We start from the raw sequence: 18,714 nt of genomic DNA, 5'->3' as shown, positions 1-18,714 counted from the left end.
TTTTTAAAATTGAGTTTTCTGAGCCATGTATTTTATTTACTATTTTTGAAACTAGAATAAGAGCAGTGAGAGGACTGCAAAAAGGTTAATAACCTCTGAGGTGGAGGGGCTGTTTCCAGCAGAAATTGCTTCACCCAAAATATAATGCAAGTCAGCAAAATGTCATAAATGAAGGATTAATTTTTCTGACAGAAAAATGAATCCTTTAGATGAAGCTTCTCCTCTACCTCCAAATTTAACTGCATCTGATTTCTTTCTATTCCCAATATAAAAAAAAAAAACTTGCCGAAAGGGATACATTCTGTGTCTTTGAAAGGAGTCCAGCAGCATACATTTAGTGCATGCTTTTTTTTCAGGCATGGGATCAGGACTGTTTGCCCCTTATGCTGAATAAGCAGGCCTTCACACCACCCCTAAACTTCCCTGGTTAAGAACCCCTGCCAACATTTCTGATTTGGATCCACCTGACTTCTTTAAGTTCAGTATCAAATTTAACTCAAAGGGGAAACATTTTGGGTTTTTGGAGGAATTCCAGTATGCTGGGGGCACTAAAATCACTATCAGTAAATGAGTTCTAAAACTGCTAAAAGGCAACAAAAGAAAATAATTGGCAAGTTCAATTTTAACTTATGTAATTTTTGGTATTTTCTAGCCACACTTCATATTATTGATGCAAGCATTTATTTCTATATAATTATTTGCTTTTCTACTTGTATTTTAAATTTTGTTTACAAAAAATCTGTGCACAAAGAAGACATCCAAGCACATTCGTATAGTTCATCCCTACTTTGATGATCTAAGCACATCCTTATAAAACATTACGTTTGTAAGTAAACAGGGTTCAATTTGCGTGCCTCATAAACAATGGTTTCAAGAAAACACATACCTCAAAGTTTGCTTGTATTATGGATATTTATTTTGAACCTGGTTTAAGACTGGAAAATATTTTATTACACCTTAACTGATCGCAGAGGTCTTTCATAAAGCTGTGTACATGAGCATCTCTTTCTGATTTCCTTCCTCCAAATATCATTACTAATGTGATTGAAGGCTCAATTCGGCAGAGAAAATAGGTTGTTTGTACAAGCTAGAAATGATAAAATAATTATTATGAACAATATTATGATTCTGAATAGTCATATAAATTTATAGAATTTTTACATTCATCAAGTGAGCATATATTATATTTCATTCAAACTAACAAACATGGGTATTACAAATGTGGTTCACTGCCATCCTAGCTGTGGAAGGATTTTAGAATGCACAAGTGAATACATTAAATGCTCATAAACACGTGAGAATTTGTAAAAATTTTATTTTATCCATTTTACAAATTGTCACACTCTTTGAATGCACTTAACCAGCAAGCATATTATGTCCTTTTATTGTTGATTTACAAAATTATTCAAACTAAAAATGCTGAGCTAAAAAATATGTAAACTTGAACCTCCAATAAGCATTACTAATCATTCAAGCATGATTAGTACCAATAGTGGTCCCATATAAGTACCTTTAGAATCCAAAATAATGTCTCAAAAAAAGGATTAACGTGGAATTCAGAACTGCAGCTGTTTTTTAATATGGATATTGAAATTAATTAGGGAAAAGTTTATTAGAATTTTGTTTTTCCTACCAATAAACTAATTGCTTGTCTGACTACATTTTAGAACTCACCTTGTGATTCCATCATCAGGCCAAGATAAAACTAAACTGACTTCTCAATTTTGGATCCCACCTACTCACAGCTAAAGCCAACTGGCATTATTTATGGTAGGAGGGGGGATAAAACATTGAGAAGTCAGTTTAGTTTTTATTTTGGCCTAATGGAATTTTAAAGTGGATTCTGAAACATGGCCAGATACTAATTGGTTATTTTATTATACAACGGTATGCTCTATCTCACTTGTGCATTACACTGGTTTCAAAGATTTTAGTGTTCAAAATGTTATAATCTAACACTGAACTCCAGAAACATTGAAAAAATGTCTGCATGCTATCTGTATTTGATCATGAATTACTCTTCAGTTGATGGCAGACAAATTTCCCATTAACAAAGAAATGAATGAAATTCTGAAGACAGTTGGGCAAATGCAAAATTTTGCAATAGATTCATTCTGGATTGTTTGAGTGACATAAAGGAACCTGTTCAGATTTGAAAAATGCAGAGTTCAGTCAAGCTGTTGATGACAACCAGTTATATTGAGTCAAAATATTTTTAATGATCTGCAAACATGCAACAAGGCACATAATGGCATTTTGAAGAGCTTATATTTTCAAAAAAAAAAAAAAAACACACATTTTCAAAAATTAAAGTGACATTGAACACTTTTTAAAGCAAGAGGATCAGTCACAAGAAATTACTCTTAGATAATATAGTGAATAAGAAATATTAAGCATAAGTTCTTAACAGGCAGCAAAGGAAGTAAGCAAACCCTTAGCCATGATTATGAAAGTTTCCTTGGACTCAGGGGGAGGTCCCCATGGACTGGAGATGTGCAAATGTGACCCCAATTCACAAAGGAGAATCAGAGAGTAAAACGAGTAATTGCAGACCTATTATTTTAACTTTTGTTCCGGGAAAATAATGGAGTCACTGGTTAAAGATGCAATGCAGGATCACCAAGACAAGGCATGGGTTTGTTAAGGGGAAGTCTTGTCTGATCAATTTGATTGGATACTAGGATGTGGTCACAAAGGAACTGGATGCAAAAAATAATTTTGATATTATATACTTGGATTTTAGGAAAGCTTTTGATACCGTTGTATGTGAAAGACTACTGTACAAATTGGGCCAGTACGGCATTAAGGGAAAGTTGCTACAATGGTTGAGTGGTAATCAATGGCCACTGCTCTTTGTGGACTTATGTTATTAGTGGAGTCCTCAAGGGCCCAGTGTTGTTTTCTGTATTTACCAATGATATTGATGAAGGTATATATCTAAGTTTGCAGTCGATACGAAGGTTGGCACGGTTGTTATTGACAGTAATGATAGTAGACTATTGCAACAGGATCTAGAAAAGTTGAGCAAGTCGGCCGAGAAGTGGCAACTGAAGTTTAACATTGACAAATGTAAAGTACTGCATATGGGTAGAAGTAACCCCAGCATAACGTACCAACTGTGTGGTACTACACTCAGGGTAGTGGAGAATGAAAAGAACCTGGTGGTAATTATGCAGTCAGATATGAAGTTTTCTGAGCAATGCAGAGTAGCTCATGGTGTCTTGTCAATGATATTCAGAAATTGTGCTAGCAGGGATAAGAAGTTGATTGTGCCCTTGTATAAGGCACCAGTCAAGCCACACCTTGAGTACTGCATATAGGTCTGGAGGCCTGATTTTAGGATGTAGAGCTGATAGAATGAGTACAGAGAAGGGCAACAAGAATAGTGAGTGGAAAAAAAAGGGTCTGTTACCAAGAAAGGCTTAAGTTCTGCAAATTGCATCGTCTGGAGACTAGGCACCTGTGAGGTGATCTAATTGAGGTGTATAAGGCCTTGAATGGTTTGAGCAAGCTCAATGCTGATGAGATTCTTCCTCTTGTGCAGATTACTCACCTGAGGGGACATAAATTCAAATTGAGGAAAGACAGTTGTAGAATAGATGTGAGGAAATTTGCCTTCAGCCAGCAGGTGGCTGATAGTTGGAACAAACTTTCATCTGTTGTAGTGGAGGTTGACAACTTAAATAAGTTCAGGGTAGAACTCGACAAGCATTTGGAGTGAACAGATGGGTGAAATGGGAAGGGTTTTTTTTTTTTTTTTTTTTGTTGGCTGATGCTATATAAGCTTGCTTTCTTGCATCTTATGCCTCTACTAATGCTAACAGTTTGGCTAAAAGAATTCACTGAGTAAGGCCTCAGTTTCAGGAGGAAGTTCCTTCCTTACATGATAATGTCAGGCTACATTTTGCCCTGATTGTTAAAGAGTTTCTGACAAAGCAGGCCTGTAGAGCTAACTTTCTCCCAGACTACTTGTTCTCTAAAATCAAATTCTTGCTGAAAATACAATTTGACAGTAAACAGAACATTAGGACAAATTTGGTGGTGAATTCAAATGAGAGCAAAGTGGAGCAGAAATTGTTGAAGATAAACAAGAAAGACATCAGGGGTGGATGGGATCTGTCCAGTTATATTACAGTGCTTCAGTGCCACTACAGGTGGAGGTGTCACTAACAGTTTCAGTCAACACAGGCACGTTAACAGGTCATGGGCCTATCTGATGGATGGTGTGCCTGGAAATATTTCTCTGTGCACCCTGGTAGTAGGCTGCCATTAAATGAGGGCTTACGAGCTGTCTGTTGTTCCGGACAGCATGTGCCAACCAGCATCTGTCTTCCTAGCACTGAAAATCATTCCCCATTCAAACTCCATCATGTTCTCCCCCTTTCCCAATTGCACAGGCTTCATACTGACTAAATGACTGGCACTACCCATGCTATCACTATATGTACTGCACTGGTCGGTAACGTTGAGCCTAGGTTCTGTGGGATGTGTCCACATGAGGAGACAGATGATCATAATGTTTTGGCTCATGAATGTATATTTAAACATACTAAGACATGAAAAATAGATTTAAATAAAATTTTAAAAAATAATAAATAAATACTCACAGTATCATAAAAGCATATAATATTATCAGTATTTCTTAGTTCAACACCCTTGTTTGTCATAATCATAATAACACCAGGCCAATGAGAAAGTGGCTTATCCTACAAAATAAAAAGCACATTTCTTAAAGTATTATTTTCTTATTAGTTTCAATTAAATTATTTTTTGAAAATCTGAACAAAATTATGTAAGTAAACTTGCTTACAAACCTCTCAAAACTATGTATTTAAGGGAGATAGAAAGTTATTTTCACACATATACAGTACTATTTTTATTCTCTAACATTTTGTGATATGCACATAGATGCATTAATCAAAATCCTGCATTGTTTAGTATACAATAGACCAGTGGTTTTCAACCTTTTTTAATAACGGCACCCCTAAGTAATTTATTTTATTTTGCGGCACCCCTACTCAATTTTCTTTGATCCGATTCTCTCTCTGTATATATATAATATAGAATATTAAGGATAATATAAAGAATTATTAGAAAAAGTAAATCAATCCAATAATAATACCATCAGGGACCTAAGAAAACGCAAAAAAAAAAAATAATAAAATAAATAAATTATTATCGCTTTTTACCGACAATCTAGATGACTTCAACTGGGGCCAACCACCCAGAATGAAGGCAAAAAACGACAAGATGTTCTCTGTTTCTGTGATGATCAATATATGTTAAGTAATTTAAATCTAAGCCAAATATAAATCGAATGATGATAAAAGTTAAGAAAATTTAGAAATATTAGAATCAAAGGTAAGAAATATAAGTAAAATATAAATGTAAGCATATATTAATCAACGATGATTAATATATGCTTACATTTATATGATGATGAAGGTACCCGGGCGGGCAGGTACCCTGGTAATGCAACAAGCCAGGTAATAATGTACAACAAGATAATAATGTATTTGAAAACGAAATGCACAAGGCATAATCCTTATGGGTTTTGGTAATTAACTATATAATATCAGTGTAGATACACCATAGTTGACCCGTAAATTTGAACTACGTAACTGTGATGGCTCGTTGCATTACCAGGGTACCTGCCCACCCACTGATGATGAAGCCCAATAGCTCCGAAACAATCGTCTGGGTGGTGGTATCCTCTGATAATAAATAACAGAGGTCTTCTCTACTAGAGAAGCATTATTTATTTGAAGTAGAGCAATACCAGCTATCTCGTTATGAAGGCACCCACAATACGAGATACAATTAAAACGAAGCCTTTTACACTACTTACGTAGTTCAAATTTATGGGTTAACTATGGTGTATCTACACCGATATTATATATAATGAAATAAACATATAAATTAAAAAATAATAATAAATTTAAGTAACTTAAACCCAAATTATGTGGCACCCCTGGAATGTTGTTGCGGCACCCCAGTTGAAAACCACTGCAGTAGACTCTCAATTTTCCGGGATAGATGGTAAAATAAAAATCTCGGATAATTGATTTCCCGGTTAAACTAAAAATACAGCACGTTCCAGGACTTCTTACGTAAGTCGACTTTTACGTAACTAGGGAATGACTAATAAAATATTGCTCCTATATCCGTGATATGTCAAAATTACAAAAACCACATAATATCTTCAAAAGAATGAAGAAAAATAGTTATATATTTTTAATTAGTTCAATTAAAAGCTTTATCTGAGGAAAGCAGTGAAGCTGTTGGAGTGGCACATACGAAAAGGAAGAAATTGTACAGTAAAAACTATTTCGTAGCCTTGGTTATCATAGTTGACTTTATTAGTGCTTCAATCAATCCCTTCACCGCTTCTCGCATTCTGTCTTTTTCCTTTATTATTGTGTTCACTGTTGACACTGACAAATCTAAATTCTGCGTGATACTTGTTCATGTTTCACTCTAATAATCATCCTTATTTTAATTTTCTGATCCGAATCGATCGCTTTCTTTTTTTTTTTTTTTTTTTTGATAGATTTACTTGTACTGCCGTCATTTATTCTCTTAGTCGGCACCGTAATAACGGTCAAAATGAAATTTTCTGTAAAGAATTTCACATGGTTAAGGTGAAAACTCACTATTATCACACCATGAGAGCTGACATTTTACTAAAACACCTTTCTGGAGGTCACTACCATAAAACAATTTGCACATTCCAGATTATTGGGCTTTTCTGTTACTGCAATTCATTATAAACGGGTAGTAAACTTGATCGTATTGCATTTGAAATAATACCGATAGCTGGAACTCTGTGGGAATTTACTTTATTATGGTGAAATGTGTGTCCCCTTCACTGAAATCTTCAGCCATATAAAAAAAAAATTAATTTTAAAAATCTTTTCTTCATTCCTATTTTTAAGCTTGTGACTCCATATCCCCGCTTGTGCAATCTGTGCATGCCGTGATCCTCTTTATTGATTTCTTATTATTATTATTCTGTTTTAAATTTTACAATCCTAAAAAAGAAAAAAAATTGAGTGAAAAAAAAATTAACGTAAGTTCGAAGTTACGTAAGTCGGAGACTTACTGCAGTACAGTATATCCAAAAATGTTCAGCAACCTATGTAAAAAAATATGGCGATAGATAAAAAACTTACCACGCACTGCTGGCGTGTCCAATACAATGCTTCCCTTTATTTTTTACAATGTCACATGGTTTGGTCACCAACATTATAATGGTTCTTTAACGGATGCACCGTTTTCAAACTTTTGAATAATTTCAAGTTTTTGTTTAATTGAAAGCAGAACTCATTTGCATTTACCCATCATTTTCACAATTTCTAAACAAAAAAAAAAAAATTTGTTATCCCTGACAAATAACGAAACCAAATTTTTCTCTTTGCGGTGCACTAAAACAAACATTTCTTCTCTTTTTTTTGTTTTTGAGCGTCGGGTATGAAAACAGTGAGGGTTGCAAGATAATAATCTAATGACGACTTTATAATGCCCTGCTTGTCGCTTATTTACGACTTGCAAAACATCTGTTTATACTGTACCTATTCTAGTTATTACTTGAATTTTTTGATTTCTGGTTGATTTTTTTTTTTTTTTTTTTTCCATTTGGCATCTTTAAGTGTCTCGGTTAAACCGATCCCAGTAAATCGAGAGTCTGCTGTATTTATTATTGCTTTTATCTAACTAATTCTAGAACATATCAACATAGTTTAAAAATCCATATTTAATTTTCATAGAATTCTTAGTGTTTACAAACTTTGATTCCTTTCTTTCCCTTCATTCAATAAGCAGCTTATCCTAGGAAATAATTCTACACCTCAAAAATGGGTATTCTGACAGCTGAAATTAAAATTAACCCGGCTGTGGTGGTGCTCCAGCACACAGTTGTAGCTCAAAAATAGTGATCCTACATTACCATTTAATCAATGATTAAAAATCTGAAATTTTTTCTGACTTCCTAACAAACTTTTAATAGTTTCTGAAATGATTTTTATGACCTTCACAGAGTAATTAAATGTGTACACCTGTCTGGCTTCACAATCTTTTAAATTATTTGTGCAAAGAGTAGCATGTGGCCACATCAGTACAGATAATGCTGAAGTTTCAAATTAAATGTTATGTGTTTGTCTATAGTCCAAGGTTACTTGCTTTTCCTCTCCCATTAGTTATATAAACATCTACAATCTCACCTGAGTTGTTTTTGCAAAAATAAAGATGAGAACACAAAATGTAATATCCACCAAAGATGCCTGTTATTCTGTGGGAAGCAAGATACACGTTTCAAATTTGGATACATGTTTCAAATCCTTCACAGCATGTCAAATTTGAAATAAATTTTTTTAAACAGTATGCATAAATAGTATACACATAATAAGCAGAAATATATATGCACATTTGAAATTGTCCATCCTTAATGGTCTTTTAAAGTAGAAAATGAATGATACTAACAGTCATGTTTATTTGTCTGAAATTTTTTTTTTTTTTTCCAGCAGAATTAATTTATTTTTTAAAAATAAGACATCTAAAAACACACCGTTTTTTAAATATTTAATTTTTTATTAAAAATGTAAAAAGCTACATATAATTATTGCAATCCATTCAGAAAACATGAAATACTGAATTCAAATAACCTAAAAATCGTGTAAACATTAAAAAAAATAATAATAAATTTTTTTGTACCTGTCAGGTGCAGTGTCACAGTGTTTACCACTGGGGGTGCCACTCAGTGCTGTAGTCGTAAAATTAGCAGAAGGTATACTCTATGAACGTTAAGAAAGGCAGAGAGTATACAGTGCATATCAGGTGTATTAATGGAATTTTCTTCTGTCACATAGAATAGAAAACCAAAAGGTATACGCTATTCACCTAAAAAAACCCAGAGGATATATGGCGTATACCAGTGGTTTTCAACCGGGGTGCCGTGGCACCTTAGGGTACCGCAACAACATTCCAGGGGTGCCAGGTAATTTGGGTTTAAGTTACTTAAACTTATTATTTTTTAATTTATATGTTTATTTCATTATAAAAAGGTGTACAGTATCTTTTTAATTTTTGGTGATCTGTAATTGATGTTTACTTAGTACCTCTATACAAAGAATAAAATTATATTATTGTAATAAATAACATATATATTTTTTAATATTATATATATTGAGAAAATTGAGTAGGGGTGCCGTTATTAAAAAAAGGTTGAAAACCACTGGCTTATACACTTCACTACAGCCCTGGTGCCACTGCCACCCAGTTAAAAAGTTCTGCAAATTATAATTCAAGATTCAAAACATAAACCTTATAATTGCATACAGTATCACAAAATATTTTTAATTTGCAGAAAACTCAAACATTCATCTACTAATACATGCAGCAGAGGAGAAATGCAAGTTTCCAAATAGACACTGTAATGATATTAGATGGATTATTTGAGTTAAAAGTTTGGGTGTGAAATTAATGTTTTTCTGAACAATTTTAATTTATTTTAGTATAAAATGTTTTAAAAAATCAATTCTGCTGATTGTGGTAAAATATTCACTTTTGCACAACATGTATAGTTGTGATGAAATAACTAGTCTTTTTTGATGTGGAAGATTTTCAGGTATATCTTGAGGAATTAATACAGTATATAGAAAAATCTCTTATCCAGTAATTTTCTTTTAAAGCCTCCTTTGAGACTTTTTTCCTTCTTTCCCCATCTTTCTTTAATATCAGCAGCCACATCCAGTAGAAAAGGATTCCACCTGCCTTTTTATGATAGCAAGGTTGGGTGGGAAGAAATCAAAGCTGGTGTATGTATAATGATATGTTATATGCCATGATTTTATAAGTTCAAAGCAGTTAATCAACTACCATGCCTGTGCAAGTAGGGGATTGACCCTTAGTCTGTATTGGGCAAACTCAGCATTGGGCAAACTGAGTTTGCTACAAAGTGCAAAGTGCAGTCTCATATTGTGAATGCACCTCACCTTGATATTGCATCATACACTTTAAATAAAAAGCACTGCTCTAATGGAAAAGTACACTGCTATTTATTTAAAGCATATATGATTAACCAATTTCATGTTTTATTAGCTCCCATAGAATGAGGCCTTTGTTCAAAATTCAAGATCTCCTACTCTTAATGTCATTGGTGCCAACGTGTACAACAATATCACCTTTTGTGCCTTTAAAAGATGACATATGCTTTACAACGTCATCAACTTTTGCCCCTGGCAAACATACCCTGGTCCTGTTCCATCTATCCTTTTTACACAATATATTCCCTGTCTCCCTGACAATAGATAGTAGGAATAAGCGTCCATCTGTTGTAGTGGAGGTCAACAAATAAGTTCAAGGTGGAACTAGGCAAGCATTTGGAGCGAATAGATCGAAGGGGTTTTTTTTTTTTTTTTTGACTGATGCTATATAAGCTTGCATCATATGCTTCAGCTAAAGAAATGCTGTACTACAGTACTGAAATGAAATACAGTATTGTAATATTGTATTTCATTGAGCATATTTTACAGAGTATAAGAGCTTAATATTTCTGTGCCATATAGTTGGAAACTCAGATTCAGATATAGTTGGCAAACTTTATTTACAGTCTGGGGGCTCTCAAAATCCTCACTGGAGGTTCAGATGACACTATACAGGGTGTTTCAAAAATGATGGTCAATAATTTAAAAGTGAAAAGTACAAACTAAAATAAGCAAAAAAGTCCCAGTGAACATCGGGTCACAAATGAACCATTTTCTGTTAAGATCCACCACTGACTATGGGAACACTAATTTAGCAAAAAGCTGTGAATCCTTTGATAAGGGTGGTTTTATTAAATATAAGATAAAACATTTTTAATTTTTGGTTTCAACACCACAGGATTTTACAGATGTTGCATGTTACAGGATGTTACAAAAGGTGTTCAAAATGCTATCCTTGAATCCATATGCAGCGTTGTAGTCTCTGCATTGAGTTGCAAATCCTCTCGGGCATTCCTGGGTCATTTCTGATTTGCTGAAAGGCTCCTTAAACCCGACACTGCAATTCCTCAAATGTGTTAATGTCAGAAGTGTAAACAAAGCGTTTTACATGACCCCAGATACAAAATTCCAAAGGATTTATGTCTGGTGATCTGGGAGGCCACCTCTCCCTACCCACTGTTGACTATACCTTCTAGTTAGATACTGAGTCAAAACTTGAGCAAAATGTGCCAGTGCACCATCATGCATAAACCACATGTTCTGGCATTGCTGAAGTGGAACATTATCATCATCAAGGTCTAGAAGAACATTCTGTAAGAACTGAAAGTACAGCTCTCCTGTTAGCCTGTTTGGCAGGAAGTGTGGTCCAATTAGACGGTCTCCTAGTAGTCCTGCCCAGACATTCAATGAGAAACGTTGCTGATGTCGCAACTCATGAATTGCATTAGGATTTTCGTTGAATCAAACGTGACAGTTATGAAAATTAAAAATACCATCACTAGTAGTAGTGGCATGTGATGCAAGAAAGCAAGTGTATGAGCTTATGCAGCATCAGCCAAAAAAATTCACACAACCATTCCCTCTAAATGTTTGTCCAGTTCTTCCTTAAATGTATTTAACCTATCAACTTCCACAACAACAGATGGAAGTTTGTTCCAGCAATTAACCACCTGCTGGCTAAAGGCAAATTTCCACACATTTATTCTACATCTGTCTTTCCTTAATTTGAATTTAGTTCATAATCTGAACAAGTGGAAGGAATCCCTTCAGAATTCAGTGTGCTCAACCCATTCAAGGACTTATACTCCTCAATCAGATCACCGTGCAGGTGCCTAGTCTCCAACCACTGCAATTTTCAGAACTTAAGCCTCTCTTGGTAAGAGGATCCCTTCATTCCCCTCACCAATCTTGTTGCCCTTCTCTGTACACGCTCAAGTAAATCTACATCCTTCCTAAAATGAGGCCTCCAGACCTGTACCCAGTACTCAAGGCGTGGCCTGATCATTGCCTTATACAGAGGGACAATCACCTCCTTTTGCCTGCTAGCAAAATTCCTATATATCATTGACAAAACCCCATGACCTGCCCTGGCAGCCTGTCTGCATTGCTCAGAAAACTTCATATCTGACTGCACAATTACTCCCAGGTCTTTTTCATTTTCTACCACCTTAAGTGTAGTACCACACAGTTGGTACGTTTCTCTGGGGTTACTTCTACCCATATGCAGTACTTTGCATTTGTCAAGGTTAAACTTCAGTTGCCACTTCTTAGCCCATCTGCCCAAATTATCTACATCCTGTTGCAGTAGCATACTGCCATTACTGTCATTAACAACCCTGCCAGCCTTTGTATCATCTGCAAACTTCGACACTAAGCTTGATATACCTTCATCAATATCATTGATAAATATACAAAACAACAGAGGACCCAACACCGAACCCTGTGGGACTCCACTTATAATATTAGTCCACGAAGAGCAGCACCCATTAATTACCAACCTCTGTCTTCTCCCTTCCCTTTGTTCCACTCACCAATCTCATTGCCTTTCTCTGTACTCATTCCAGCACCTCCACATCTTTCCTAAGAGACCTCCAGACCTGTATGCAGTACTCAAGGCATGGCCTGACCATTGCCTTATACAGAGGGACAATCATCTCCTTTTCCCTTCTAGAAAAATTCCTATATATCATTGACAAAACCCCATGACCTGCCCTGGCAGCCTGTTTGCACTGTTCAGAAAACTTCATATCTGACTGCACAATTACTCCCAGGTCTTTTTCATTTTCTACCACCTTCAGTGTAGTACCACACAGTTGGTACATTTCTCTGGGGTTACTTCTACCTTTGCATTTGTCATGGTTAAACTTAAGTTGCCACTTCTCAGCCCATCTGTCCAAATTTCTGTCCAGAGTACAATATAAAATAACAATTAGGTAAATAAAATGGCAACACTTATCGCTTTTTCGGAGCCTGTAATTTTTAAAGAGAATCGGCACCCTCATAAACCCAGCTTCGTCAGTGAACAAAATGTTGTTTAAAAATTGGGGGTTCAGGTCACACTGTTGTTGCATCCACTGGCAGAAGTGGGAGGGTAGTCTGTACTACTGAGACCTTGTACATGCTGGATATGATAGGGGTACAGTAATTGGCAATGTAAAATTGGTCACACACTGCTATGACTCAGTACACGTTCTTGCAGAGCAACCCTCCTTGTCGAAATTCCTGGATTTTGTTCTATTCTTTCTAACACCCTTTCAACATCAGGTGTTATGCTTCTGGGCCTACCTGCTTGTACTCCATGTGCGAAGCGCCCATATTCTCTAAGGCACACTGATGAATGTGCACCTGTTGGGCTGCTTTCGACAGGGAAATGTTTCTTGGTACAAACGTGCAGCCTCAAGTGCACTGCTATTGGCCTTACCATACATGAAGCGCATGTCTGCATACTCTTCATTGCTGTAACCTCTTTCAATGTTGACTAGCCTTTGACAAGTACTAGTATGCCTGCTATGTCTCAGAGTATTGAGAAAGGGGAAAGGGAGAGAATGTAAACAAACATTCTACACAAACAACTACCTAACCTAAACAAACAAGTCAGTTGTGGATCTCAACTAGAAATGTGCAATATCTCTAATGATTCACTTAAGGACCCATGTGTACTAGGCTTTTTTTTTTGCATATTGTAGTCTGCAGTTCACCTTTAAATTACTGACCATCACTTTTGAAACACCCTGTATACTGATGATATTAAATTAAATTTGGTGACAATTATTTTTAAAATAATTGTCTCCACTTGAAGCGCACACAGAAGATAAAATGGTGTGAATTTTACTCCTGCAATTATTTTAAAAATACATTTCCATGATTTGAGAAAGCTATTTAACTTTTCAGGATAGAATTTTCTGTTCTTTAATCTGAAAAAAGGTAAAAAAAAAAAAAAGCAACCATTTTCTCAATTTTATGGAAGAGAATAAAAAATACCAAAAAAAGCAACTTATTTCCACTAAAAATTTAAAGTCAAACATGATTTTTGTAGAGTTGTGAATTTACATTCAGTTTTCATTTCTTACCTGTGGAGAGCACACAATTGTAGGATAAGAATCTAGCCCTTCCGGATGTTCGAAATATTTATCTGGATATGTATAACCATGACCTTTATAATTCTCTAGACCACGAGTATCCAGTACCAAAGCAACAAGATAAGCATCTGTCTTACGTTGGAAAGATGAAATTCTTAAAATGATAAAATAACAGCATATAAAAAATGTACTGATTTTCTGAACATAAAAGTAATAACAGAATATTTAAAAAATTTCTGTTATTCCCTAATAACAAAATATTCCTAAAATAATAAATTACTATTCTCTCCCACCCATCACAGTAGTTTTAATGGGTAAAAAAATGTAAAAAAAAAAAAAATATATATATATATATATATGAGTAAATATTTCTTTTAATCATATCTAATAAATTTGTTTATCAAACTCAAAAATGTAAATTTTTAATGAAACCTCAACTGAAAAGTTTTAGGTCTGATGAAGAAAAAAAAAATCAGTCTTTAAGCTTAGCCACTTATCAAATATTTTCACCAATACTGATAAACCTTTAAGAAAACAAAATCTTGTTATATAAATGCAACTTGTCATTACTATTTTCAAACATTTTTTTTCTCAAAAAAAAAAAAACTAATTATTACAAACAGAAAGAAATTTCCTCTTCTCATCTGGATATCTGATAAATTTCTGTAGCCCACTTTTGCAAAAAATTGTCAATATGTGTATCACATTTTGACTCTCCCCACTCCCTAACTATCCAATGATACCATGATAATTCTAACAATAAGTTATTAAATAATCACAAATAATGAACTTTCTTCTAAGATTGCAAGGAGATGATCTGATTAAAAACAAATCATCTCCTTAGCAATCTTAGAAGAAAGTTCATTGAACCCCATAAACAAAAGTTTATACCAAGACCAAGCCCAGAGAAGAGGCAATTAACAATTACATAATAAACATACTCAGAACTATAAGAAAAGCAAAAATAAATAGTAAATGATTACTATAAAATTAGCAGAAACTATAGTAAAAGCCTATCTACAAACTTAGATTATGTTTCTGCAATACATATCTATTTTAAATTGAAACACATGACTGCACTATTTTACAAACCTGCACAATAACAGTATTATCATATCACACAAGAAATGGGTTCAGAATATAAGTTTATAAAATTCCATTATAGAGATCTATTGGATAGTATCCAACAGTTAACAAATCTTCAGTGGAGGAGCTGTCATGTAGTAGTAAGATAAGCCGGAGTCTGGAAATTTTCTTCTAATGAAACAAAGCTGAGTGAAACCTTGAACTGCAGAAAGTTATTTTGAGTTTTAATGAGTTTGCTTCCTTGTCCTGGAGAGAGCATTCCAGTGATGGTAAATAGCTGTTGACATAGAGCTGAATAGATTGGACTGTGATATAAAATGTATACCTATCCTCCAGAAGAGTGCAATAATGAAGGTCAAAAGAAAGATCAAATTTGAAGAGCCTGGCATTTAATGAGCTACACCCCTGTTAGTACATGATTAGTAAAAAGACTGGGTAGAACAATTTGTTAGCAGATTTAATGATAAAACCAACATTAGGAATAAACTATCTAGTCACAGTTCCTTTACATCTTTCAGACAGTCTGTCCCCAACTTTCTAGAAGAATTTAAAACATCCAATTTTTCCAACCTTTGGATCAGAATTTATGTTAACAGATATACCATTTTTATAGATAAAATAGCAATAACCTCTATAAATTAAAAACAAATCCATGGAATGGAGCCAGAAATGACTTACCATAATACTATCCTGCAGGCATGTATAATTACAAGCAAGAAAGATCTCTGAAGTGTAGCAAGTTGGTTTGTAAAAAGATGGCCACAAACTGAGTTTTTGTAGAAAGATGGAGAAACTCTTTGTCACCGACTATATTACAATGACATGGGTAAAAGATGGATTCTCTCTCATAAATCTGGAGAGTGCAGCTATGAATGTGATATTAGATTTAATTACTAATGAAATATTCATTTCTCATAGGTAATTAATTCTACAATAGTTGTAGGATAGATGTGTGGAAGTTTGCCTTTAGCCAGCGGGTGGTTGATTGCTGGAACAAACTTCCATCTGTTATTGTAGAAGTTGATAGCTTAAATAGATTCAAGGCAGAACTAGACAAACATCTGGAATGAGTGGATGGGTGAAATGAGAAGGGTGTGTGTTTTTTTTTTTTTGACTGATGCTATATAAGCTTGCTTTCTTACATCATGTGCCTATGCTAATGCTAATTTATGTTTAACCAGCAAGATGGTTTAATGTACAAGTGTTCTACAATAATGATTTGATTTACATGTTTCGATCAAAAAATATCTAATTAGGACAAGAATTAGCAGAAACATTCTGAAATGTTACTGTGACTATTTTACTTAAGAAAACTTTAAAATAAGCAAAAAAAAAATCAAATTTCACTTACTTATGAAAATAATCCAAAGAGAGTTTTGAACACATGCTTTTCATTTCCTGAGGAGCAGTCTGCTTTGAAAGAACATTGTGAAAATACAAGCTGAACTAGAAAAAAAAAGTTAAAAAAACAATACAATTTTATAGAATAATTGAAACTTTTTTTTTTTTTTTTTTTTTTTTTACAAACATACCATTAAAAATACAGAAACTAAAATTCCACAAATTTTCATTTTAATCCATCCAAAATGTTTAATTTGGATAGATTAAAATGAATATTTGTTAATGATATTGATGAAGGGATATCAGGCTTAATGTCTAAGTTCATAGAGTGGACAGAGTGATTAATGACAGTAATAATGACTACTGCAACAGGAGCTAGAAAAATAAAGCAGATGGATTGAGAAGTGGCAACTGAAGTTTAACATCAACAAATGCAAGGTTGTAGAGATCAAAAAAGAACTCTGTATATTATGGACAAAATAAAAATTTTGTCCATAATATATAGAATTTTGCCAGCAGGGATAAGGATAATACAGAAATTCAAGTTTAATGTCAGTAAGTACCTTCTATCTTCTCAACCTTCAACCCATGCACAGTACTGAGTATTATAGGCTCTAATAGTGTTTTGGGTTTTTATTAAAAGAAAAAAAAAAAAAAAAAAAAAGGAATAATCCAATTGTTTAAGGCAATGGCTAGGCTGCATCTGAGTACTGCATACAGGTTTGGAAGCCTCATTTTAGGAAGGATGTGGATCTGTAATGTTAATGACATCCTTACTCAGATAACACACAAAGGAGCATTAATTAAACTGAGGAAGGATGGTTCCAGGTTGGATATATAAAAATTTGCTTTCAACCAGAAGATAAATGATTGTTAGAACAAGCTTCCATTTGGCATTTGTGGAAGTGGGTAGCCTGATAAATTTAAGGAGGACAAAGAGGGGATGGTAGGTGATGTGGGAAATGTTTTTATTTTTTATTATTTTCCTTTGGCGCTTCTTGTAAAAGGCTGCTTCCTTGCATCATTTGCCAATACTAATAGCATTAGCATTAGTAGAGGCATTTGATGCAAGAAAGCAAGCTTATGCAGCATCAGCCAAAAAAAAAAAAAAAAACCACTTCCACTTCACCCCTCTGTTCGTTCGAAATACCTGTCCAGCTGAGCCTTAAACTTATTTAGGCTATCAACTTCCACGACAAGGGATGGAAGTCTGTTCCACCAACCAACCACCTGCTGGCTAAAGGCAAATTTCCGCACATCTATCCTACATTTGTCTTTCCTCAATTTGAATTTATGCCCTCTCAGGTGATTATTCTGAGCAAGAGGAAGAATCCCATCAGCATTGAGCATGCTCAAACCATTCAAGGCTTTATACACCTCTATCAGATCACCTCGCTGGTGCCTAGTCTCCAGACACTGTAATTTGCAAAACTTAAGCTAATACACATCTACATCATGTCTTATTAACAATGCTATTAACTTTCATTATTAATTCTAGTAATTCTACTCTGGTGCCAGATGTGTCTCACCTTGGTAAGTGCTGAATAACTCTGGCTGTAAGTGCACAAAGTGCAGCCACTATAGCCAAACAACTTATTTATGTTATTTATGACACATGTTTTGGACCACTTGGATGGTGACTACAGATTCCTATAACTTGTCTCAGTCAGTGTATATGTTGAGGATGATTATGAGATATGAAATGATCAGGTTTCTGAACATGAGTGCAATGATCCAAATTGAACTTAATAAAAAACCTTGGGCCATTCTTTTTATGGGGAATACTATAATCAAATATGACAATTACTTGGATACAGTGGAGTGCTTTATAGCTTCTGAACAAATGTTCAAAATATAAATGTCCAGAAGTAAAGAGAACAGTTGCACAATACTGCTACAGATAACAGAACAATTTTCCAGCTAGGCAATAGATACACTTTTGTAGTAGTTTTAGTCATCATATGCATTAAATATTTGACATTAAGCAGCTTAAGTATAGTAACCACATGCCAGCATAACTATGCATTTACAACATTTGATGAAAATATATATTTCTATACTTCATATATCATATGTTCTGACTGGTACTGGGCTGTTTTTTTTTTTTTTTGTAAGTGGCACTGATGACCAAGGTAGAATTTAGTGGGCCATAACTGTTACTGGCTATTAGGTACTTTGTTCTCTGCTGTGTATTGTAGTTGTATTTGAAGAAATATGAAGAAAAGAAG

At 34.4% G+C, this 18,714-nt stretch overlaps 1 protein-coding gene across 1 annotated transcript in view; it reads right to left on the bottom strand.

Annotated features, from left to right (window-relative positions):
- Positions 1–427: 427 nt before the first annotated feature.
- LOC150077849 (KICSTOR subunit 2-like) overlaps positions 428–18,714 on the bottom strand; it is a 49,806-nt gene continuing 31,519 nt past the window's right edge. Inside the window, exons 7-10 of the mRNA XM_090384758.1 lie at positions 16,497–16,591; positions 14,051–14,213; positions 4,608–4,706; positions 428–1,087 (exon numbers count right to left, since the gene is read on the bottom strand). Coding sequence (XP_090240884.1) covers positions 914–1,087; positions 4,608–4,706; positions 14,051–14,213; positions 16,497–16,591 — 531 coding nt within the window. The 3' untranslated portion in view covers positions 428–913. The remainder of the gene's footprint in view (positions 1,088–4,607; positions 4,707–14,050; positions 14,214–16,496; positions 16,592–18,714) is intronic.

Source organism: Mastigoproctus giganteus, chromosome 11, assembly GCF_048544385.1.
Source record: "Mastigoproctus giganteus isolate SK-2022 chromosome 11, ASM4854438v1, whole genome shotgun sequence".
Taxonomy (NCBI): domain Eukaryota; kingdom Metazoa; phylum Arthropoda; class Arachnida; order Uropygi; family Thelyphonidae; genus Mastigoproctus; species Mastigoproctus giganteus.
This window is presented reverse-complemented; position numbering and strand designations above follow the sequence as displayed.